At 40.6% G+C, this 26,225-nt stretch overlaps 1 protein-coding gene across 9 annotated transcripts in view; it reads left to right on the top strand.

The window, feature by feature from the left end:
* Positions 1-26,225, top strand: part of DMD (dystrophin) — a 2,234,319-nt gene that overhangs the window by 2,140,469 nt on the left and 67,625 nt on the right. For 8 of the 9 annotated variants that reach the window (XM_027096086.1, XM_027096084.1, XM_027096085.1 and 5 more), the window contains 3 exons: positions 21,468-21,634; positions 23,910-24,021; positions 25,415-25,551. In XM_027096086.1, the coding sequence (XP_026951887.1) occupies positions 21,468-21,634; positions 23,910-24,021; positions 25,415-25,551 (416 nt within the window). Of the gene's footprint in view, positions 1-21,467; positions 21,635-23,909; positions 24,022-25,414; positions 25,556-26,225 lie in introns of those variants that run through there. The other variant, XM_027096092.1, reaches the window with a different exon arrangement.

Genomic DNA, 26,225 nt, shown 5'->3' with positions numbered 1-26,225 from the left:
AAACTTCTTAAAGAGAAAAGGAATTGCCAAGTCCAAATAAAATGCTTTGCCTATTTAAAAATCAGTATAGGTCCATCAAGGAATTATCCACGAGGCCAGGAAATGAAGTCATATCTGTGGGTTTTAAAAGGGAAAATTCACTATAAACGTATGGATTTGACAGTAGTATCTTCAGTGGTATTAAAGGAGGCAACAGGATACGTTTCTACATTAGAAGCGTATGGCAGTCAACACGTGTACTGGGAAAATGACTCTTTTGGGCATTAGTAGAAGTAAAGATTTGAAACTAGTTTGTTTTGGAAATACAGCTTCAGGTAATGCATCATCGGGTTGATCTTTCATATTCCATGGGATCTTCCCTGTTGGCAGAATAGATTGCTCTTTATGACCTCCGCAAGGCCAGGTCTGCCCTGGCAGAGAGTCAACAGGCTGCCCGAAGGAACCTGAGACATTGTCCACATCTCTCCTTCTTCAGATGAGAAAACTGAAACCCACATAGGCAGAGTGAATATTTTCTCCATTCTGCAATTATATTTATGTCAGAACTAGACATCAGGCCCAAGTTCCCTATGTTCCAAGGCAGCATTTCCTTCTGCTAAACCATCTGAGTAGAAATAAATGGCTTTAACCAGTTCAAATATTAGACTGAACGAAGAAAGTGTTAGCATGATCCTTTATGTGAATTTTAGGTTATAATAGGATATGTGGATAAATGAACACGCCTTCACCTACCCCAACACACATGTGTACACACACACTATGATCTGTATTTAAAATACTCTAATCCCAATTTCAGGTGTCTAGTCTACTTCCAAATGAAATGAAATAGTATTTCCTCTTAGGTGGGCAAAACTTTACGCTTTTAAGTGACTCCAGAAAAGAGTCATGTGTCTGCAAATTGGTATTTGGCAGTGCCCTGAGAGGTACTCCCTTCTCCCCTCCCCCCGATAGTCTTTGTAGTATTTTCTTCTGTAAACATTGTAAGCACCTTACTGCTTAGACAGAATCGAGTGTACCAACTTTGTATTCAATATGCTTCACCTACAAGAGCTTGCGTGCCAAAAGCTGTTTATTCTGCATCTGTTTTCTGCCTCCTGTTGTATTCATGCGTTCAAAATGAATAAGTTGCTTTTTCATCTGTCTTCTGAGTTTTTATATTCCTCTGACAAAAATGAATATCATCTGTGCACAGTTGCTGTAATATAGAATGATACAGAAATGGGAATAAATTACCACCTCAACTGTCGAGAACTAGTGTGTGTGTGTGTGTGTGTGTGTGTGTGTGTGTGTGTGTGTGTGTGTAAATAGTAAATCATTCCAGGACATCTGGAGTAGTGAGTGGCAGAGTGGTTAAGCACATAGGCCCTGAAGCTGGCTGCCCAGGTTCAAATCCCAGCTCTGCTGTTTGCTGGGTGTGCAACCTTGGGCACATTTCTTGACCTTCCTGGCCCCTAAGCTCCTGGAGCAGGTGTGAGGATTAAGTGAGCTAATAGAGGCAGGGCACGTAGAGTGGTGGGCACATAGTTAGTTATGATTATCTGAAGTGTATTTTAACATGAGAATAGCCCACCAAGATCACCAATTCCTTTTATCCATAACCCAGCATCTGTAGGTGAGAGTTTAGAGACTCTTGAGATGGTGTTAAGGTACCATGCCAACACACTCCTTAACCAGCTTGACAGCGTTCCTCATGCCAATTGATCACATTTTATATTTCCCATCCTTAAAATAACTCCTAAAAAATCTGCTTTGCCTAGGTTTCCTTTGGCCGTTATGGGCCCTTTTGGGACTTCCCTGGCGGTCCAGTTGTTAAGATGCCGCGCTTCCACTGCAGGGGGCGCGGGTTCGATCCCTGGTCGGGGAACTAAGATCCCGCATGCCTGTATGGAGCGGCCTAAAAAAAACAAAATAAAATAAAGGTGTTCCTTCAAAAAAAAACAATATGGGCCCTTTGGTCTTACGGACATTCTTTTTACACCCGTTTGGACTGATGGATACTCACTAATAACTACGATATAAGTTACTAGGGCTTGGTATGTATAAGTAGAGCTAGCGTCACTGAGCTCCTGCTGGGCCTGCTCATGGACAGAATTCCTGCAAATTTTGGGGAAAGACCTTTTATCAGGGTATCATCAGCATTGTCTGGAGTTCACTATTGGTTTTCAGTTGCTCTTCTTTTCTATTTTGACTATAAGCTGTGGTGGTTTACCTTCATAATTATGTCGTGGTTTATGCTGTTAACTTCTCCATGTGGAGTGGTAGATATTTTCTTCACCAGTGTTTCAAAGATAGGTTTGTGTTGGAGTTGAAACCTGTTTCATTTATACACTTACTGCTAAGGAAAAGCACATGTCATTCTGTTTCTCCTTTTTACCCTTCTAGAGCAGAAGTCTTTGTTAGGACCAAATTTTCCTTCCTCCCCTCCCCTCCCATCCCCTCTCCCCTCTTTCCTACAAAAGCTGAGGCAGAGGTGCTAATGAAAAAAACCTTTTTTTTTGAGAGCCATGCTTTTAGTTGAAGTGTATTCTGGACTCCCTTTGATCAGTTCACCATTAATTCTAACTCAAACTGATACTTACCCACAAAGCTCAGAGAAACAAGGAAATATGAGTTCAACATTTACCATTTTCTTTTTTCCCATGTTTGTCACTGGCTTGTAAATTGGATTTTTTTTTAAAAAATCTGTCTTTCTACGAAGATTATTTAAGATGAAGGGAAGTGCAGAACTTCTTCCTGGGACACCCATATCTGTTTATCCAGGGTGTCTTGATACACTAACAGCTAAAGGGGTTTTTTTTTTGGTTTGCTTTGGGTTTTGGGGGAGGGCATTTGAAAAAATAGTAAAAAAAAAAAAAAAAAAATTCTAATTAGCTTTTTTTTTTTTTTTTTTTGGCGGTATGCGGGCCTCTCACTGTCGTGGCCTCTCCCGTTGCGGAGCACAGGCTCAGCGGCCATGGCTCACGGGCCCAGCCGCTCCGCGGCACGTGGGATCTTCCCAGACCGGGGCACGAACCCGTGTCCCCTGCATCGGCAGGCGGACTCTCAACCACTGCGCCACCAGGGAAGCCCTAGCTTTTTTTTTTAAGCTACATTAAAAAAATACAGTACAGTCTGTTCCAGTGTTCACTTCTCTGAGTTTAGACATATAGTTTTGTCACCACCACTACAATCAAGACAGAACATTTGCATCACCCCTAACATTCCCTCTTGTTTTGTTGTCATCCTGCCTGCTCCCAGTCTCTGTGTTCTGTTCCTATACTTTTGCCTCTTCCTGAACTGGATTTTAAATGATTGTAGGAGGCAGCAGTGGAAGAGTTAATGTGCTGTCTTGTACTTGAGCATAATTTGTCCTGACACCTACTTGAGAAAAGATATTCCATGATATCTACAGGCAGATATATGTGCTCTACCATGTATCTGTGAAAGTTTTCTGTTAAATAAGAACTCTCTAGCATAAACGAATAACATTGAGTATACTTCCAGGTTTGCATAGATTTAAAAATTGTGCTTCTGTTCCCTGGAGCCATGGTGTTAATTGGTTTATTAGTCAGGTGGAGTGGAAAGCCTGAGGTCAGGACAGTTGTCCTTGAACATGTAAATGAAGAGCGGATAATCACTGTGTGTTACTGTTTGGGCTTATTTTATCTTTAATGGGTGATTCAGAGTCCTCATTAATATTTAGAGCAGTGACTGCTGGCCTCCAACCTGCTCATTATCTTCAGAACTTTAAATAAAATACTTGATTTCTACCCAAGACAGCAGTTATGGGAAGCCTTTTACTTCTTCTTGTCTCATGAACACAGCTGTTGACCTCTCAATCCTTATTTCGAACAAGAAAAATTTCTGGTAACGTTGGGCTTCTTAAACTCGTATTTATGGCTGAAAATTCATAGTCGGGTATCTGGGGAAAGCACATCTCGGCCGAGTATATGAGGGGACACATTAGAGCAATGAAGCTAAGGACAGGGAGGACATCAGTTTGGTGTTAGGTTTGTGTTTTGCGAGAAAACTAGTCCTGAGGAGTTTTTCACATTTTATACCATTGGTTATTAATGCATTTCCCCCTCCCCTTTCACAGTTATCACAGTTCCTTACACTCTTGCCTTCCTTGCCCTCCCCCCAGGAAGGGGGGTGCTTGGTGAGAAACAATGGTTTCCAACCAGTGTTTTATTTTGAAAAAATTTCAAGTATAAAGAAGAGTTGAAAGGATAGTATGATCAACACCTGTATGTCTCGTACATCTGTCCAACCCCTGGTTAGCGTTTTGCCCCATTTACATTTCACTTTTCCCATGTATGTGTGCCTTTGAATCTACACACACAGACACATCTTTCTCCTTTACCATTTAAAGGTAAAAGGCCATCATACCGTAAAACATAAACCCCTGAACATTTCACCATATATCTTGTTTCAAAAAGCCTTTCTCCTGCATAACTGCAATACTGTTGCCACACACAAATTTAACATTAAGTCAGTCATACCATCTAGCATGCAGTCCACGTTGAAATGTCCCCATGGCTTTGGAATGTTCCTTATTTCTGGTAGTTTTCTTCCAGGATCCAGTCAAGGTCTTTGTCTTTCATTGGCTTGTCATGCCTCTGTACTTTCACTTAATCTGAACAGTCTCCCAGCATTTTTTGGTTTTTTCATTCATGATACTGACATTTTTGAAGAGTCCAAGCAGCTTTCTTAAGAATGCCTCATATTCTGGATTTTTCTGGCTGTTTCTTTGGATTAGATTCAGGTTGAATTTTTTTGTTTTGGCAAGAGGACGACAGAGGCGCTGCTGTGTCTTTCCCACTACATCACAGCTGGAGGGACAAAATGACACTTGGTTCTTATCAGTAATGCTAAGAATGGTAAGGTGGTGTCAGATATTTCCATTGTAAAAGTGTCCTTTTCCCTTTGTAAATTAGCAAGTCATTTTTGTGATATTTTGAGCGCTTGTGATCATTCTGTTCCTCAGCAGCCTTTCACCCTATGGTTTTAGCCTCCATTGGTGATCCTTTTCTAATTCAGTGATTACATTAGTGGTCACCTGATAGTGGTTTTCTCATTCTACCGTTTTTTCTGCACGTATTAGCTGGTTTTCTTCTGTAGCAGAGCTCCCACTTTTCCCCTCTCTTTTTCTGAGTATCACCGTGGACATCCAGGGTGATTTTCCGTGTAGAGAGAATGGGACTTCTCCTGACTGAGCTGCCTTTGGATACTATCTTTGCCATGACGTTGCTTAAAACGCCAGTGCATGGAATTAACCGTCCTTTCCCCCCGTAACAATGTAAGCATGTGTCTGATAAATACATTTCCGTATCAGCCAACTCTTTTGTGGGACCACGTCATATAACATGAGTCATGCGCTAATGAGGGTTGAGAAACTCATAGGCTTTTCTGTTTCTTTTTTCCCTTTTGCTACCTCAATTTATGTTAACCTGCACCTGTCAGTCCATGTAGCTCATATGTGTCATAGCATCTAACGGTAGGAGGAAGGACATGTAATGTCAAAAAGAAGGAGGAAAGGAGACGATCAGAAGAGATAAAGAGTATGCATTTACCTCAGTGCTTATTGAATATTCAATTGTATCTTCATGTAGCTCTCAGTAGACCAGCATAGAATTCAGTTCAAGATTGGTACCTGGGCATTGTCTCAGGTAGGCCATATTTAGATAGCAGAGCCTCTCGTACTCTTGGCCAAGTTAAAGATTCAGAAGATTTTGGAGATCAGCCTTGTATGTCCCATCGGAAATCACTTTTGTCCACCCTTCTTTACAAACTCCTGTAGGCATACATATTTTAGTCTTAACTAATAGATGATCTTGAGCTGTTTCCTCTTTGAGCCTTTTCTCATCTGTAACATCAGGTGAAACATTATCTCAAGAGTTACTTCTCCCCAGGTTTCTTCGATTTTATATGCTGAGTGTTGTAAATGGAGAAGGCAGAAAGGGATATGGATTGCTGTATATACTTTAAAGCTGGGTCATTATCAGCCAAGTCTTACCTGATCTTCTGGGTAACAATTCTTGTAACAGAGATACAAGATACAGAAAACAGTCTTATATGTATAGCGTGGCCTTTCACGTGAGACCACCTGTTCTCTGAATAGAAGTAGCATAGACTAAGAACAAGATGTGAAAAACATTGTGTGGAGCCTCATATAAATAATCCCTGGTGCCCCTACACTATAGTTTCCTCAACAACTCAAAGGTAAGACACACGGATCTTATGTCTAAGACGATCAAAATGCCACCTTCCTTCTGTTTTATTTGTTACATGCAGGTTTCGTATAGTTTTATAGCAGATTTTTTATCACTCATTTGATTTTCATAAAAATTGGGATTGTTTGGAAGAAGAGTCATTAATATTCTTTACAACTTTTTCTTGTTCCTCCTTTTATGTTCGTTGCTAGTGTAGACTTCTCTCTTACATAAAATATTCCACTGATGCCCTTGGTAGACTTAGTGGTTGTTAAAGAAATCGTAATAACAGCTCAGGGAACAGTCAGGAACTGCCTGTCCTATACGGTCTGACCCTGGCTAACCATTCTCTTTGTAGTTCTAAATCTTTGTGTACAGACTGTAATTCACAAAACAGTTTTGATCAATTTGAATTCAGCAAATCTTTCCAAACACTAGGGCTTTTTACAATCAGGGCCAGAAAAGTTGGGTTGTCCGCTATTAATGCTATAACCTATTAACAGTGGCAGCGATATTGAAAGGGTTATTTGGATTTATGAAGGGAACATCTTACTAGTGAAAACAGCAGATGAAAATGGCCAGGAAGGAGAGATTAACCTTTTTTAAAAATCTGTGGTTTGTCCCCAGTATTTTCCATAAATTTCTGTCAATAAGAATGTTTGGAAATTCTATCCATGCATATGAATGCATGCAATATTTCTGAATTTACTTACTATTTTTCTTTGAAATGGGCAGAAACTGTACTAAAGAAATGAAAACATACACTCACACATGTACACACACACACATACACACACACTCTTGTACTAGCTGACTGCCTTAACCTTGCTTTGGTTAATGATTTGCCATGAATAAATAAATTTCTGTTATTTGTCATGAAATACATTGCATAGAGTTTCTATTTGAAAAGCAACCTGATTTCAAATCAGGGTCTACGATTTTAGCGTGTTCCCTTGTTACTTCCAGTTTGGGCTTTTTTAATTTATCAGTCCTTTCTCTTTCCTCTCTCCACAATATGTAAGTATATTTTTAGCTTACAATTTTAAAAATTGAGGTATAATTGACATATAACATGGTATAAGTTTAATGTACAACCTTACAAATTTTTAATTGAGGTATAATTGACATATAAGATTTTATAGTTTAATGTACAACGTGTTGATTTGACGCTTACATTGCAATATGAGTACCACCCTAGTGTTAGCTGACACCTCTCCCACGTCACAGAATTACCGTTTCTCTTTTGTGGTGAGAACAATTGAGATCGAGTCTCTTAGCAACTTTGAAGTTTATAATACAGTATTGTTGACTAAAATCACTGTGCTGTGTATTAGGTCTCCAAGACTTATTTATCTACTAGCTGTAAGTGGATAATCTCCCCAATTCCCCTACCCTCAGCCTCTAATAACCACCATTCTACTCTGTTTTGGGGAGTTCAGCTTTTTAGATTCCACATATAAGTGATACCATACATATCTGTCTTTCTCTGTCTGAGTTATCTCACTTAGCATAACACCCTCAAGGTCCTTCTTTATTGTCAAAAATGGCAAGATTTCCTGCTTTCTCATAGCTGAATGAATGATATTCTACTGTATATATGCACACCACCTCTTTTTTTATCCATTCATCCGTTGACAGACACTTAGGTTGTTTCCAAGTCTTGGCTATTGTGAATAATGCTGCAGTGAACATGGCAGTACGGATATTTCTTCAATATCCTGTTTTCGTTTCCTTTGGCTATATACCTAGAAGTGTACTTGCTGGATCTCATGGTAGATCTATTTTTAATTTTTTGAGGAACCTCCATAATGTTTTCCATGATGGCTAAACCAATTTACATTCCCACCAACAGTGCACAAGGGTTCCCTTTTCTCCAGCCTCACCAATGCTCATCTCTTGTCTTCTTGATGATAACCATTCTGACAGATGTGAAACGACATCGCATTTCTCTGTCCACAACGTGTTAACCAATGAAGCCCTTCTCTACCAGTCAGTAATTGAACAGGCCTACCGTAGCTTCTCGGCTGCTGTGTTGCAGAGGATAGCTGCCTGCCTGTTAGGTGCCCTGTAGCATTTAGTTAATCACAGTGGACCCATGTTGGTTTCTTAGTTTTGACACATGAACCCTGGCCATGTACGGTGTTAGCGTTCGGGCAAGGTTTCTCAATCTTGGCACTGCTGACACTTTGGCCTGGAAGATTCTTCGTTGTAGGGGGCTGTTCTGTGCATTGTTGGATGTTTAGCAGGATCCCGACCTGTCTCTGTACCCCAGTTGTGACAACCAAAAACGTCTCTAGACGTTGTCAGATGTCCTCTGAGGCACAGAATTGTCTCTGACCTCGAGCACGGCTGCCTGCCTGTGAGGTTCTCTTCAGGCCCCCAGTATAGATTTTGCATCTTCCTACATTTTAAGCCAGATCATTCTAAATATACCCTCCAAATCCAGGAATAGACTCTGGGTTAGCCTTTTGCGTGTGATACTGTAACAGACAAACCAACAGAGGCCAGTTACTTTAAAAACTATTTAAAAGTAAATTGGGCGTTTGAGAACGTACTTATTTTGTCTTCTGTTCCTTAGACAACCCTTATGAGCTTTTTTCTTTTTTTTTTTCCTCTTCAGGATGAGTAGGCAGTATTTTTTTTTATTCTAACCTCATTCAGATACTACAATCCTTCCTTTTAATTATCGTGATCACAGTTTAATTCCCACCCATCGTTCAATTCAGCAAACCTTCATGGAAGGTGTAGAAACATAGTTCCTGTCTTTAAATAACCTGCAACCTAGGAGAGAAACGAAGGCGGTTTAGACAAGTATTGTTTCCAGAGCAAAACGTGGTTCCTTTTTATCATCTGAGAGCTACTGGGTACAGTCTCTTACACAATGTTTACTTTTCTCTATACTAAGTTTTTTCGGTTTATTAAGGATTGACATGGTTTTTCAAAAGCCTGACAATTGCAATGCCAGTTACCGTCTCTTAAAAATATGTTGTATGTGTTTTTAGCAGTTGGAGTGTGGGGCTTGCTGAGAAACCTTGCCATTGCATTTCTTCTGTGGCCATGAACTGATACTGTTAGCCTGAGAGAAAAGTAAATATTCAGGTTGACACCCTGGTAGCCATTCAGAGCCTGGCCCTTGAGTTCCTAAGGGTTTATGGAAGGCACAATGGGAAAGAAACCCAAAAGTTATTCTGAACCCTGGCAAATCCCCTAACTCCCAACTTGCCACATAATGTCCTTTGAAATTATTATATTGGTAATTACATCCCTTGGCTAGAAATTCCAGATACTGGGATTCTGGGATTCCTTTAACTGTCTGGGTTTTTTTTTGGTTTTTTTAAATATTTATTTTTTTACTTTGGCTGCGCCGGGTCTTCGTTGTGGCACGCGGGCTCTTCGTTGCATCATGCCGGCTCTTAGTTGCAGCATGCGGGATCTTTAGTTGCGTCATGTGGAGTTCTTAGTTGCAGCATGCGGACTCTTAGTTGCGGCGTGCCTGCAGGATTCAGTTCCCTGACTGGGGATCGAACCCGGGCCCCCTGCATTGGGAACGTGGAGTCTTACTCACTGGACCACCAGAGAAGTTCCCCCTTTAACTGTCTTTGTATGTTGTTAAGATGACATCTGTATAAAGCCACCCTGCCATATGCTGTAAGGCGGCAGCAGTAATTACAGTGGATTCCTTCCCTAGCCTCCATGCTGTGGGTAGTTGCTGACAGGAGAGGACCAAGAGAGAAGGAGTGGAGATGCAAGATACTTGCATACTGTGGCTGTCACAGTGGAAGGAGCCGTGATATCCTTGCTTTGTGTGTGCACGCCATAAAAGAGAAAAGAGGAGGCATTGCCCAAAACAAACAAACAAACAACAAAACAAAACCCAGGGCTAAATGGCCCGTTCTAAGAGTTTTTGCTTAGATGGTTTGAAACTGGCATTTAGGGGCCGGGGCAAGGGCAGGGTCATCCTTGATAGCAAGAGAAGCTATCTGAGACCTATATGTAGGTCAGCAGATAATGGTACCTACAAGGATGATCTCAATCCATTGCCACCATACCTGTCTTTTGACCTCAGCAACTTCCTGTCATTCCAAACTAACCTATTTATTTTTTTCTAGAATGATCAAAATGTAATTTTAGCTGGGTTTTCGTTCCAGTTGTTTTAGCTCTTTAGAGACGCTTGCCTGATTTTTAATTCTTCCCTTCTTTATCGCCGGACAAAAGGAGAGGGAGTATAACACTAGGATACAGAATGGTTTGTAGTACACATGAAAGATCGAAACAGAATGAGAATGTGAATCCCCATATCTTGTCTTCAGTGCTGTCAGTTGGCATAGCCGAGTGGTTTTAAAAGAGCCAAAATGATGGACCTTGCGTCTTTGGAGGTGGGAAGAACCTTGAGAATTTCCAGCCTTTACGCACAGGAGAATCTATGGTATTTTGAAAGAGGAGAACATTCTCTAGCTTCCCTTGGTAATTCACACTAGTGCTTTAACAACTTTCATTATCAGGAAACGCTTCCGTATGAGTTACAGCCTAAATCCTTCTTGTTCTGTCCTCAGTGGAGAAATCGAACAGCTGGTCACAGGCCTCCATGGCAGAGCCGTTCACATAATTGAAAACTGTTATTAAATCGCCCCTTCAGCCACTCTGTCTTGCACAGCCTCGTGTTTTTTTGGGTGTTTTTTAATGACTAAATAATCCCAATTCCCTTAAACTGTTCTCATAGGTCTTTCAAACCCTTTAATTATCGCTCTGCCTTTCTGCCAAGCCTTCTCTAAGTTCTGGGTCAGCTATAGCCACCAGAACTAGACACCGTTTTCTAAGAAGGCTTTGAACAGTACTTAGGGTAATGTGATCATTTCTTCACACTGTACTTGCTATGCCTTTATTATACATCACAGACATGGTCTTTTTTTTTCCCCCTTTATTTTGGACACCTACATTTGTTGCTGACCCAAGGTCAGATTTTTTTCTGTCTCCCGGAATGAATAGAAGCTTTCTGTTAATATTCTGCTTTCTGTATTAAGCCTGAATTCTTTCTTTGTAGCATGTCTTTGAATCTATCATTAAACAAACTATCATTTAAACCTAAGTCAGGGAAATAGATATAGGTCCAGATTAGGCAACAATAAACCCCGTGTTTTAAATTGGAATGAATTAGCAATGCTTTTCAATTTGCTGTCTTTCGTTGATGGTTTTTGTCCTAGCTCGAAAGGGTTATTTTGATAAATTTAGTTTCTAGACCAATGGAGCGAGAGATTGTTATAGGACATATTGTAGCCGAAACTTGATGTTGTTTTGACACAGTCTCTCACTGTATCTTTGTTTACAAGATGGAGAAACACATTCAGTAGAGACTAAATAATAATATAACTGGAAAGAGTCACAGTCCAACAAGCAGAGAGGGCTGGATTCTGGATTTGTGTTGACCAGAGGTGCAGTCTGTGGAGTGCGGCCCACGTGTGACCTTGGCCTGTTTGATATTCACTAGTGACTTTTTGGTGAAGACAGAGCACATATTTTAAGATGTAAAACTTACACAGAGTTGGGAAGAATGGCTAATTCATTGGCTGTAAGAGTCAGGATTCTTAAAGATATAGATGAGATTATACAGCGGGCTAAAACTAACAGGAAAGTCCTTGACAGAAGCGGAAGGAAACAAATCCCAAATGAACAAGTACAAAATGGAGGAATCACTGAAAACAGCCAACTGCATTTCTTATCATGCCCAACAGTGCATTAGTACCTTCTGTTCACAAGCCTTATAACTTAAAAAAAATGATAAATGTCCTGGGATCACTGAATAATTAGTGTGGGAAACTCTGAGGTCAAATCAGGTTTAATGTGTTTCTTTACTGACAACCATCTCAGCTTTTAGTATGTTAACGTGCATCAAGAATTTTAAGAGACAGATATAATGTGCAATGTGTCCTTAATTAATCTGACCTTCTCTTCATGAAACATTTTGCTGGATCATTGATCTGCTGGACACACTGGGAAACACTGACCCGGAGATTTTAGTTGAGTAGAAACCCTGTGTGAGCCTGTAGTACAGAACAAAAGAAAGTCATCCAGTTATACTGTCCAGAGAAATGGAGGTACCATTCACAGCAGATCATAGTTGGAAAATAGTCTTCTAAAGGACAGTGGCAAGCCAAGCCATGTCATATGAGGAAGAAATAAAAGGAATAGGGATGAAGAGGCATGGACAGACATGAGAGCTCTGGTAAAAGATTTAAAGGGATTTGTGAAGGCTGAGAACTTCTGGATTTCTGGTCAAACATATAATGATAATGACGATAACAACAGCAAACACTGACATGGCTATTGTTACGTGCCAGACATTGTTCCAGGTGCCTTTCATTTAAAGCTTAAAGCAACCCTACGAGGTAGGTGCTATTAATAGTTCCATTTCATGGCAGAGGAAAATTAATACACAGAAAGATAAAGTTATTTACCCAAGGTAACACAGTCAGTGGCAAAGCTGGGACTTGAACGCTTGTGGTTGGACTCTGGAGCCTGTGCTCCTATTGGCTATGCTGGTGGATTTCAGCTCGGTGTGACGAAGCACTTTTGACAGGGGTGCCTGTACACAAACGTTCAGTGTCATCCATTTGCTCCCTCGCACGGGTGGTATTTATATAGCGGCTATAAGAACACACTGCCATTGGATAAGTTTGAACCCGGTGACTGCTGAGAGTCTTACAGCTCTGTGGTGCCGTTCCAAAAGTATGAATTCACCTCCACGGGCCCTTCTATCTTCAGATTCTATAATTCTTTTTTAATTTTTAAGCAAATTTTCACAAAGTACCTCTGTGATGGCACTCTACACAGAGAGAAGTGCTCAACAAAAACTTTTGATCAGTAGCTTGAGTTGATACCATTTTGCAGCTAGGAAATTCAAGGTTAAACAGCTCATTATGATGGTGTTAAATTTATAATCAGGGGTAACGAGTGGAGTACTTCTGAAGTAGTGTTACAAGCCAAATGACCTGTCGGTCCAGATCCTACTATTCGGTTGGCCAAAGAGTTCATTTGCGCTTTTTGTCTAAAGTGTGAATAGATTCCTTATTAGCAATCCACATTCCAAGAGAAGCAACATGGGTTTGCAATTCACATACTCATTACTTGTATGATACTAAATATCCCATCATGTATTCAGTGCAAATTGGTCTCAGAATAGGTAGTGCCCTTTGGTTGGCTCTTGGCAAAAGCAAATGAAAATTGTCTCTGGAGAAAGCACTTTCATTCTAGGGCTCAAAGTATCTCCAGAAAATACTTTTAAGGTTATTATAGTTCATAGTAAAGAGAATTAAGCCCACAAGAAACTAAAGTGACTGAGAACCAGCAGAAATAACAGACCCCTGAAGCAGACCCGCAGTAATTTCATATCTTGGAATCATTAGAAAGAGAGGATTTTTTTAAACTATGTATATACTGTGTCAAAAAAATAAGAAACAACATTGAAAATTATCTTTAGGGAACCACAGACTATAGACGTGACTTTAAAAATGACCAAATAGGGCTCCCCCGGGCAGCTGACGTGAACCTGGTCTCCTCAGGACCCGCTGGGGCTTTGGCTTCTGGAACACATGGGGTTGAGTCCATGCTGATAGCCCAGGGGCTTCAGGACAACACGGGGTCGAGTCCATGCTAATGGGAGCCAAGTCTCCTCAGGACTTGCTGGGGCTTTGGCTTTGGGACATTGTGGGGTCCAGTTCATGCTGGGTGGAGCCCCGTCTCCTCAAGACTTGCCAGGAGGTGGTGTGGCTGAAGGAAAAGGTAATCCACAGGACCCAAGACATGGTACCTACTAACATACTCTTCCCACGGTGCCTTTTAATACCATGTGGACTACTACAAGGGAAATAAGTATCACAACTTTGGCTGAACTTGGTCTGGCCGTATGGCTGACAGGGTCTTGGTGCTCCGGCCAGGTGTCAGGCCTGTGCCTCTGAGGTGGGGGAGCTGAGTTCAGGACATTGGTCCACCAGAGACCTCCTGGCTCCATGTAATATCAAATGGCGAAAATCTCCCAGAGATCTCCATCTCAATGCTAAGACCCAGCTCCACTCAACAACCAGCAAGCTACAGTGCTGGACACCCCATGCCAAACAACTAGCAAGACAGAAACAACCCCACCCATTAGCAGATAGGCTGCCTAAAATCATGATAAGGTCACAGGCACCCCAAAACACACCACGGGGCGTGGTCCTGCCCACCAGAAAGACAAGATCCAGCCTCATCCACCAGAACACAGGCACCAGTCCCCTCCACCAGGAAGCCTACACAAGCCACTGAACCAACCTTAGCCACTGGGGGCAGACACCAAAAACAAAAGGAACTACGAACCTGCAGCCTGTGAAAAGGAGACCCCAAACACAGTAAGTTAAGCAAAATGAGAAGACAGAGAAATACACAGCAGATGAAGGAGCAAGGTAAAACCCCACCAGACCAAACAAATGAGGAGGAAATTGGCAGTCTACCTGAAAAAGAATTCAGAGTAATGAGAGGAAGGATGACCCCAAATCTTGGAAATAGAATGGAGAAAATACAAGAAACTTAACAAGGACCTAGAAGAACGAAAGAGCAAACAAACAATGAACAACGCAATACATGAAATTAAAAATTCTCTAGACGGGATCAATAGCAGAATAACTGAGGCAGAAGAACGGATAAGTGACCTGGAAGATAAAATAGTGGAAATAACTACCGCAGAGCAGAATAAAGAAAAAAGAATGAAAAGAACTGAGGACAGTCTCAGAGACCACTGGGACAACATTAAGTGCACCAACATTCGAATTATAGGGGTCCCAGAAGAAGAAGAGAAAAAGAAAGGGACTGAGAAAATAGTTGAAGAGATTATAGTTGAAAACTTCCCCAGTATGGGAAAAGAAATAGTCAATCAAGTCCAGTAAGCACAGAGTCCCATAGGGGATAAATCCAAGGAGAAACACGCCAAGACACATATTAAACAAACTATCAAAAATTAAATACAAAGAAAAAATATTAAAAGCAGCAAGAGAAAAGCAACAAATAACATACGTGGGAATCCCGATAAGGTTAACAACTGATCTTTCAACAGAAACTCTGCAAGCCAGAAGGGAGTGGCAAGACATGTTTAAAGTGATGAAAGGGAAAAAGCTACAACCAGGATTAGTCTACCCAGCAAGGATCTCGTTCAGATTCAACGGAGAAATTAAAACCTTTACAGACAAGCAAAGGCTAAGAGAATTCCGCACCACCAAACCAGCTATACAACAAACACTAAAGGAACTTCTCTAGGCAGGAAACACAAGAGAAGGAAACGACCTACAATAACGAACCCCAAACAATTAAGAAAATGGGAATGGGAACACACATATCGATAATTACCTTAAATGTAAATGCTCCAACCAAAAGACATAGACTGGCTGAATGGATACAAAAACAAGACCCATATATATGCTGTCTACACGAGACCCACGTCAGACTTAGGGACACATACAGACTGAAAGTGAGGGGATGGAAAAGATATTCCATGCAAATGGAAACCAGAAGAAAGCTGGAGTAGCAATTCTCATATCAGACAAAATAGACTTTAAAATGAAGACTATTACAAGACACAAAGAAGGACACTACACAATGATCAAGGGATCAATCCAAGAAGATATAACAATTGTAAATATTTATGCACCCAACATAGGAGCACCTCAATACATAAGGCAAATGTTAACAGCCATAAAAGGGGCAATCGACAGTAACACAATCATAGTAGGGGACTTTAACACCCCACTTTCACCCATGGACAGATCATCCAAAATGAAAATAAATAAGGAAATGCAAGCTTTAAATGATGCATTAAACAAGATGGACTTAATTGATATTTATAGGACATTCCATCCAAAAACAACAGAATACACATTCTTCTCAAGTGCTCATGGAACATTCTCCAGAATAGATCATATCTTGGGTCACAAATGAAGCCTTGGTAAATTTAAGAAAATTGAAATCGTATCACGCATCTTTTCCAACCACAGTGCTGTGAGACTAGATATCAATTACAGGAAAAAATCTGTAGAAACTACAAAAACATGGAGGCTAAACAATACACTACTAAATAACCAAGAGATCACTGAAGACATCAAAGAGGAAATCAAAAAATACCTAGAAACAAATGACAATGAAAACACGACGACCCAAAACCTATGGGATGCAGCAAAAGCAGTTCTAAGAGGAAAGTTTGTAGCAATACATTCCTACCTCAAGAAACAAGAAAAATCTCAAATAAACAGTCTAACCGGGGCTTCCCTGGTGGCACAGTGGTTGAGATTCTGCCTGCCGATGCAGGGGACACGGTTTCCTGCCCCGGTCCAGGAAGATCCCACATGCCAGGGAGCAGCTGGGCCCGTGAGCCACGGCCCTGAGCCTGCACGTCTGGGGCCTGTGCTCCGCAACGGGAGAGACCACATCAGTGAGAGACCCGCGTACCACCAAAAAAACAATCTAACCTTACACCTAAAGCAGTTACAGAAAGGAGAACCAAAAAACCCCAAAGTTAACAGAAGGAAATAAATCATAACGATCAGATCAGAAATAAATGAAAAAGAAATGAAGGAAACAGTAGCAAAGATCAATAAAACTAAAAGCTGGTTCTTTGAGAAGATAAAATCGATAAACCATTTGCCAGACTCATCAAGAAAAAAAGAAGACTCAAATCAATAGAATTAGAAATGAAAAAGAAGTAACAACTTGACACTGCAGAAATACAAAGGATCATCAGAGATTACTACAAGCAACTCTATGCCACTAAAATGGACAACCTGGAAGAAATGGACAAATTCTTAGCAAAGCACAACATTCCGAGACTGAACCAGGAAGAAATAGAAAATATAAACAGACCAGTCACAAGCACTGAAATTGAGACTGTGACTAAAAATCTTCCAACGAACAAAAGTCCAAGACCAGATGGCTTCACAGGCGAATTCTGTCAAACATTTAGAGAAGAGCTAACATCTATCCTTCTCAAGCTCTTACAAAACATAGCAGAGGGAGGAACACTCCTGAACTCATTCTATGAGGCCACCATCACCCTGATACCAAAATGAGACAAAGACATCACAAAGAAAGAAAACTACAGGCCAATATCACTGATGAACATAGATGCAAAAATCCTCAACAAAATACTAGCAACCTGAATCCAACAGCACATTAAAAGGATCATACACCATGATCAAGTGGGGTTTATCCCAGTAATGCAAGGATTCTTCAGTATACACAAATCAGTCTATCTAATACACCATATTAACAAATTGAAGGAGAAAAACCATATGGTCATCTCAGTAGATGCAGAAAAACTTTCGACAAAACCCAGCACCCATGTATCATAAAAACCCTCCAGAAAGTAGGCACAGAGGGAACTTGCCTCAACATAATAAAGGCCATATATGACAAACCCACAGCCAGCATTATTCTCAATGGTGAAAAACTGAAACCATTTCCTCTGAGGTCAGGAACAACACAAAGATGTCCACTCTCACCACTCTTATTCAACATAGCTTTGGAAGTCCTAGCTACGGCATTCAGAGAAGAAATAAAAGGAATCCAAATCCGAAAAGAAGAAGTAAAGCTGTCACTGTTTGCAGATGACATGATACTATACATGGAGAATCCTAAAGATGCTACCAGAAAACTACTAGTGCTAATCAATTAATTTGGTAAAGTAACAGCATACAAAATTAATGCACTAATGATGAAAAATCTGAAACAGAAATTAAGGAAACACTCCCAGTTCCCATTGCAACAAAAAGAATAAAATACCTAGGAATAAACCTACCTGAGGAGACAAAAGACCTGTATGCTGAAAACCATAAGACACTGATGAAAGAAATTAAAGATGATACAAACAGACGGAGAGATATACCATGTTCTTGGATTGCAAGAGTCAACATTGTGGAAATGACTCTACTACCTAAAGCAATCTACAGATTCAGTGCAATCCCTATCAAACTACCAATGGCATTTTTCACAGAACTAGAACAAAAAATTTCACAATTTGTATGGAAACACAAAAGACCGCGAATAGCCAAAGCAATCTTTAGAACGAAAAATGGAGTTGGAGGAATCAGGCTCCTGGACTTCAGACTATACTACAAAGCTACAGTAATCAAGACACTATGGTACTGGCACAAAAACAAATATAGATCAATGGAACAGGGTAGAAAGCCCAGAGGTAAACCCATGCAGATATGGTCACCTTATTTTTGATAAAGGAGGCAAGACTATACAATGGAGAAAAGATAGCCTCTTCAGTAAGTGGTGCTGGGAAACCTGGACAGCTACATGTTAAAGAATGAAATTAGAACACTTCCTAACACCATACCCCAAAATAAACTCAATTTGGATTAAAGACCTAAATATAAGGCCAGACACTATCAAACTCTTAGAGGAAAACATAGGCAGAACACTCTATGACATAAATCACAGCAAGATCCTTTGTGACCCAGCTCCTAGAGAAATGGAAATAAAAACAAAGATAAACAAATGGGACCTAATGAAATTTAAAAGCTTTTGCACAGCAAAGAAAGCATAAACAAGAAGGAAAGGCAACCCTCAGAATGGGAGAAAATATTTGTGAATGAAGCAACTGACAAAGGATTAATCTCCAAAATTTATAAGCAGCTCGTGCAGCTCAATAACAAAAAAAACAAACAACCCAATCCAAAAATGGGCAGAAGACCTAAATAGACATTTCTCCAAAGAAGACATACAGATTGCCAACAAGCACATGAAAGGATGCTCAACATCACTAATCATTAGAGAAATGCAAATCAAAACTACATTGAGGTATCACCTCACACCAGTCAGAATGGCCATCATCAAAAAATCTACAAACAATAAATGCTGGAGAGGGTGTGGAGAAAAGGGAACACTTTTGCACTGTTGGTGGCAATGTAAATTGATACAGCCACTATGGAGAACAGTATGGAGGTTCCTTAAAAAACTACAAATAGAACTACCATACGACCCAGCCATCCCACTACTGGGCATATACCCTGAGAAAACCATAATTCAAGAAGAGTCATGTACCAAAATGTTCATTGCAGCTCTAATTTCAATAGCCAGGACATGGAAACAACCTAAGTGTCCATCATCGGATGAATGGATAAAGAAGATGTGGCACATATATACAATGGAATATTACTCAGCCATAAAAAGAAACGAAATTGAGTTATTTGTAGTGAGGTAGATGGACCTAGAGTCTGTCATACAGAGTGAAGTCAGAAAGAGAAAAACAAATACCGCATGCTAACACATATATATGGAATCAAAAAAAATGGTTCTGAAGAACCTAGGGGAAGGACAGGAATAAAGACACAGATGTAGAGAATGGAGTTGAGGACACAGGGAGAGGGAAGGGTAAGCTGGGACGAAGTGAAAGAGTGGCATGGACATATATACACTACCAAGTGTAAAATAGATAGCTAGTGGGAAGCAGCTGCATAGCACAGGGAGATCAGCTCGGTGCTTTGTGACCACCTGGAGGGGTGGGATAGGGAGGGTGGAAGGGAGGGAGACGCAAGAGGGAGGAGATATGGGGACATATGTATATGTATAGCTGATTCACTTTGTTATACAGCAAAACTAACACACCATTGTAAAGCAATTATACTCCAATAAAGATGTTTAAAAAATGACCAAATATAACTTATAGATACTAAAAAGTACAATAATCAAAATTTAAAGCTTAATGTATGGGCTTACAGTAGACTGGATGCTGCTAAGGAGAGAACTAGATACCCAGGCAGTAGGGCAGAAGGAAGTATTGGGGATGAAGCACAGAAAGACCGAAAATAGAGGAAAATTAAGGAAAGGCTGTTCGGAGAAATGGAGGTTAGATTGAGAAAGTCTACCATTTACCTAATAGGTTTCTGTAAGCAGAGGAGAGAGGGAATGGAGAAGAGACAGTATTTGTTGAGATAGAAGATTCCAGAGCTGACTAAAGAGTCAAACCCACAGTTTCATGAAGCCCCATGAATCCTAAAAAGTGTCAGTAAAATCCTAGAAGTACAGTACAAGACAGGAAAAGGACAGATGACCTTCAAGGAACCAGCAGCTTCACAGCTGACTTATCAACAGTTAGCAGCAGAGAAAGTGAGATAAAGGTGGAATGATATTTCAGCGTGCTGAAACAAAATCCAAACAAACAAAACAAAACACAACAATGAAAACAAAAAAACCCTTTCAATCTAAAAATCTATACCCAGTGAGGATAGCAGTCAAGAATGTGCATAGAAAAAGAGACTTTCAGGCAAACAGAATCCGAGAGATTAGCCATCAACAGACACTTAACAAAAGGAAATACTGAAGGATACACTTCGGCAGAACTGATCCCAGATGGGAGATTTGAGATGAAGGACGCAATGAGAAGCAAACTCCCCAAAAGTGGTCAATATATGGGTCAATCTAACAGTATAAAAACATGAAACACGGTCTTGTAGGGTTAAAAACAACATATAATTGAAATGTTGACTGTGGTAACATACCAATCAAGTGATGGATAAGTAATATTTTGAATTTTCTAAAATCATTGTACTCGCTGGGAAGAATGGTATTTATTTAACTTAGACTCCGAAAGAGAGAACTAGAGACAGACAGACAGACAGAAAAGCAGCAGGCCACCATGAAAACAGCACTAGACCAGGAGGTTTGGATGCTAGTATCAGCTCTGCTGCCAGGGAGTTAGTTGTCTGGCCTTTGAAAAAGCCACTTCGCTCATCTACATCTCAGCTGTCTTGTCTGTAAAATGAAGCTTTGGGACCAGATGAATTGTAAAGCCTCTTCATTATGATTCTATGAAACACTGAGAAACAGATTCACTAGAAAAAAAGGGAGCGATAGTTCCTTGAGTTGTTTTTTTTTTTCTTTTTCTCCTTTGAAATTTTATCAATAAATGCTTGCATTTTACTTCTGGCTAACTTTTATGTATCTGTTCCAAAACTGGAGCTAAATATAGTCTCTCCCAGGTGTGTATTTTGCTGTACTTTTTCCGTTTGTTTGTTCTGCTTTGCTTTCTTGTCATCTAGTAGCCAAACAGGGTAATAGCAGTCTCCCAAAGCTTTAGGGGTAGGTGGCTTGTGTAGATGCTGGGGGGACATTTGCAGAAACAGCCTGTGAAGCGTTGGCCTCGCTGTGCCACTATTGATCTTTCTTTCTTTCTTTACCGCGTTACCTGAGCTGACATTTGCCTCCTTTACTTTCTTACCTTCTCTCCTTGCATTCTTTGGCCTCCTGTCTTTGCAGGCTAATAATAAGCCTGAGATTGAAGCGGCCCTCTTCCTAGACTGGATGAGACTGGAACCCCAGTCCATGGTGTGGCTGCCCGTCCTGCATAGAGTGGCCGCTGCGGAGACTGCGAAGCATCAGGCCAAGTGTAACATCTGCAAGGAGTGTCCAATCATCGGCTTCAGGTATGAGGAACGCCCCCAAATGTCATTTTATTTGATCATTTCTCACCTTTCTATGACTTGCTCTTTTATCTCCTCTACCAGTTGCTGTTAGTTTGGTCCTCTGCACAGTGGGAGAGGAGGTGATCAGGCTGGAGCATTGATCACTCCTGTCACTCCCCTGATCACTGGGTTGTTCTAGTGGATCTACCTCATTAGGCAGGCGTCTTTCTCCGCCTTCACGCTTCAGCTCTGCAGAGCCATGTTCTTGGTCGATCGGGACTGACTGCCTGTCTCCACCAAGATGTTTGTCCATCAAGTATATACAGATTAACTGTACCTCCTCTTTCCTCGAACCAAAACATTTTGGTCATCTCTTTCTTTTTTCCCATGGTCTTTTCTGTTTATAGAAACTCTCCAAGAATCAGTTATAAAACTAAGGGATGATTCTATTTTGGGAGACCTGTCATGGCAGCTCACTCTCTTAATCACTTTGCACCACAGTTCTTGCCCTAAGGTAACAAGAATTGTTTCGAGCACCCTAAAACATACTGCTTTATCTGTGAATCTGATTGAGCTCTTTTCATAGTATCCTAATGAACTTCTGAGGGAATGAATATAAAGTGTGCAAGTAAATGAAAGATTCACAAAGCAGCTAAAAAAAAGAAAACGTTCCTTATAAATTGAAAAGTGAAAGTGGTAGGAAACATCGCAGGTTGTTATTCTGATATTCTTGAAATGTCCCAGAAAACAATTGATTGGCTCTTAAATCTTCAATCTTGTTGACCTGTTTGGGGAGACAGGATATTTTTAAATGAATTAATATTATTGAACAATAATCCCAAATCCAGATTCTGAAATGATGATGTATTTAAACATCTGGATCAACATCAAGGTTTCCATAGCAACGAATAAGCCGTCAAGTTGTAAACTAGCTATATCATCTATGGCTGTTCAGAATCCACTTATCAGCTAAGTAGACACTCATTTCTGGTTATGCTTAGACTTACTTCATTACTTTGTTTCCTAATAACTGCTTTGTACCATTTGTGTGCTTTTCATTCACTGTGCTCCTTTACCGTTGGTGTTTGTCCTACCATACTTCATGCTGTTTACAAAGAGGTTTTGCAGAAACCTTCAGAGGTTTCTAAAGCCTAGATAGACAACATTGAGTAGGCAGTGCTTGCACAGGACACCTTTTTTCCTTCCTGGTTTTGGCAGGTAAGAGTGATGCTGGGGGGTGGGGGGTGGGGGGCGGGGGGTGGGGCTCCACTGCATTTCTTACCTATCTTTTCTTAGCTTCCTTTGCCGGTAAGATTTGTATACTGGGGGAAGTTTTATAAAATGAAAAAGGAGAATGCTTTGGAGGATCAAAGAGAGCATTTTCACATTCACTTCTTTTGCCCTTATGAAAGTAGATTATTTTAGGAATGAGCACTTCTCTTTCCTCCTTTCCCCCGCTCTCAGAAGACGGTTGGGATCTAAAAACAGTACCTTTTTTTTCCCACATTCCCATATGTGACATAAGGAATATGTTTATTTTAATTGGCTAAGATTCTTATCTGAGAAAGCACAAGCCAGGGAGGGTATGAAATGAAGAATACAGTATTCTGAGAATGGGGCGGAAATGTACCATGTAGTACTTACATCTTACCCAAAATGTGTCTTTTCTTGGGGCTTCCATTATCATGTGGAGGTAATGTGATGAGGGATTTCTGAAGAGAGACAGATGAAAGAGATTATCCAAGTAACAATCTGAAGATGAGTCATCTCCGTCAATCAGAAAATGTAGTTAAAGCAAGATTTGCTTTAATTGAGAGTTCTTGTTTAATTTTCTTTTGTCTTATGAAATGCTTTATCTTTATCATTTTTTGGGGAAATAATTCCCTCAGAAAACTTTTGTGCCTTTTTGATGGGTACGGGAGCCCACAATGCGTCAATCTATCCTTTCTGGAAGTTCTTTCAAATTCTAGTATCTGGTCTGCAAAAGCCTGGAAGTTCGCCACTATCTTCCTACTTAATCTGAAAGAGTTCCTAGTGGAGTTTAAATAAGAGCTGAGTTTTTCTCCCCTCCTTCCAAATGTTTATGGGGTACTCTTTCTGCCAAAATATTTTGATACTGTAGGAGAAGCACCAGAGAAATCTGGAAGTAGGAAGTTAATCACTTACCTTGTGGGATTAATGAACCCTGCATTCTGTTTCCAGAATTAAGACAGTGTGGAAGGAGGTTTATTAAAGGGTGTTCTTTGGGAATTTGATTTGAAGAAATACATATATGTTTGTTTTTGTTCCTTACCAGGTACCGGAGTCTAAAGCACTTTAATTATGACATCTGCCAAAGTTGCTTCTTTTCTGGTCGCGTTGCAAAAGGCCACAAAATGCACTATCCCATGGTGGAATATTGCACTCCGGTAAGTTAGATTCCTCCCTGACGTGACTTAGTTCACCTGGAAGAAGTTTCAGTTTTGTACGGTCTTACAGATCGTGTGTCACGCTGTGATTTGTAAGTTCCCCAGACGTTGCCCAGCTAAAGTGGCCCCACATTGTAGACTCCGGATTTACCTTATCCCTAGTGCGATGCCTGGCACACGTGGACTGTCGGAGACACTCAACACATACTGTTGGGTGAATCAATAGGTTTTTCTTCTGTTTTCGTGGGTTGTAGGGAAGACATTTTCACGTTTATTTTGCACGTCCCTAGCGGCTGTGTGCAGAGGTGTTACGGCCATGGGGCACGTTGGGTATGGGGTGGGGTAATATAGGTTCCTTAAAATTCGCAATCCACCACTTAAATTAATGTTGCTCACACTTACCAACTAAATGCTAGGTGTTTACCTTTTAAGCTGCTCTGTGTGAGATAGGTATTATTTTTATCCCCTTTTTATAGTTGAGGACTCTTGAGATCCTAAGGTTAAAAAATCTTGCCCAAGGTTCTATAATTAAGAGCTGGAGTCGTCTCCTAAGAAGCTGTTTTGGGAAAATGCTCAGTGGCCAATAGGACTTTGAAAAATCACTGGTGAAATGGAAAGGGCCTGGACTTGGTGGACACAGACCTGGGTGTAAATCTCTTATTCCTTGAACACTAGCTGCTTGCTCTTCAAAGTGTGATCTGTGGACCAGCCGCACTGGCATCACCTGGCAGCTTATTAGGAATGCAGAACCTCAGGGCCCACCTTGGACTTTGTGAATCGAAGCCTGCATTTTAGCAGGGTCTGCTGGTGGTATCCAACACATCAAAGTTTGAGAAGCTCTGCTTTAGAGCTTTTCTCTCTTCCATCTTCAGAGTGATTCTCCCAGTTATTTCATTGTCTTCCTCATTTTGCTTCCTTTTGCAAAGGTACTCATTGATGGAGAATGTACCATGCTGTGAATAGAATGGTATTTAGTGGGTGAAACACTAGAGCAATGTGGACAAAATCGTTTTAAAACTACTGTGAAGTGTGGCAAAACGGAAGGTCAACTTTCTGACCTCCAGACTTCTATAAATTACCATTTGTTGGGTAGCCCAGTAGTCGGTATACTTCATTTATTCATCATCACAACTTATTGAGGTGTTACTGCCCCGATTTTATAGGTGATTGGAGCCTTGGATAGGTAAAGAACTCACCCACGTTAACCCCACTAGTAAATGGCAGGTCTGGTTTCAAAACCGTGTTTTCATGTGATTCCAAAGCCTTTGCTCTCAACTCCTGCTGCTCTTAATTATAATAAAACAAGTGCTCCGAGGCAGAACACTGGAATTGTGCTTTCTCTTGAGAGTATACCCCTTCCCCAAGTCTGATGTCAGCATGATTTCCCTTTCAGACTACATCGGGAGAAGATGTTCGAGACTTTGCCAAGGTACTGAAAAACAAATTTCGAACCAAAAGGTATTTTGCGAAGCATCCCCGAATGGGCTACCTGCCAGTGCAGACGGTCTTAGAGGGGGACAACATGGAAACGTGAGTAGTGGCCAAAGCAAACCAGCCTCTCAGTTGACGTATCTCTGAGCTCCTCTCAGCTGAATACCTTCCTTCACTCCCAAATGCAAACAGTCTCTCCTATTTCTTTCTTTAGATTTACTGTATCTAAAAAGAGAAAAGCAAGCTGATGTTCAGTTGCCATTTTCCATGTCAGTTGTCCCATGACAATGACCTTTTCCAAAAGGTAAACTTTATCTCACAGGGAGTAAGCCACCACGTTCCGGCTCCTAATTACCTCACGAGGCTTGCAAGAAATACGGGACTGTTTACAAATGAGTGATTCCAAGATTTCATTTTGATTTTCCTCCCTTACAAATCAGTAGGCGTGTGTCTTTTTGTATCCGATTGTGTGGTCGTATCTAGTCACTTTTTTCTCCTTGAAAAAGAATATAGTCACAGGAAATTTCTTCACAGTAAGTAGTTATGATTCTCTAGATCAAAATGATGATGTCTTCACCTCTTTTGAACCTTCTCTTCTTTTTTCCATAACTCTGATGGCAATCGCACAACTGGTTTTCTTTTAATTCACTTTTCACCTTTGTCTGGCCGTTGCTTTCCATGGTTCATACTTAATTGCACTTCATTTATTTTGACCTTTCAGTAATTTGTGTGTGTGTGTGTGTGTGTGTGTGTGTGTGTGTGTGTGTGTGTGT

This window comes from Aethalodelphis obliquidens, unplaced genomic scaffold (assembly GCF_003676395.1).
Source record: "Aethalodelphis obliquidens isolate GAN/ISIS:26980383/991018 unplaced genomic scaffold, ASM367639v1 scaffold98, whole genome shotgun sequence".
In the NCBI taxonomy this organism is placed as follows: domain Eukaryota; kingdom Metazoa; phylum Chordata; class Mammalia; order Artiodactyla; family Delphinidae; genus Aethalodelphis; species Aethalodelphis obliquidens.
The sequence above is the reverse complement of the archived record's forward strand: the minus strand, read 5'-3'. Positions and strand labels throughout refer to the sequence as shown.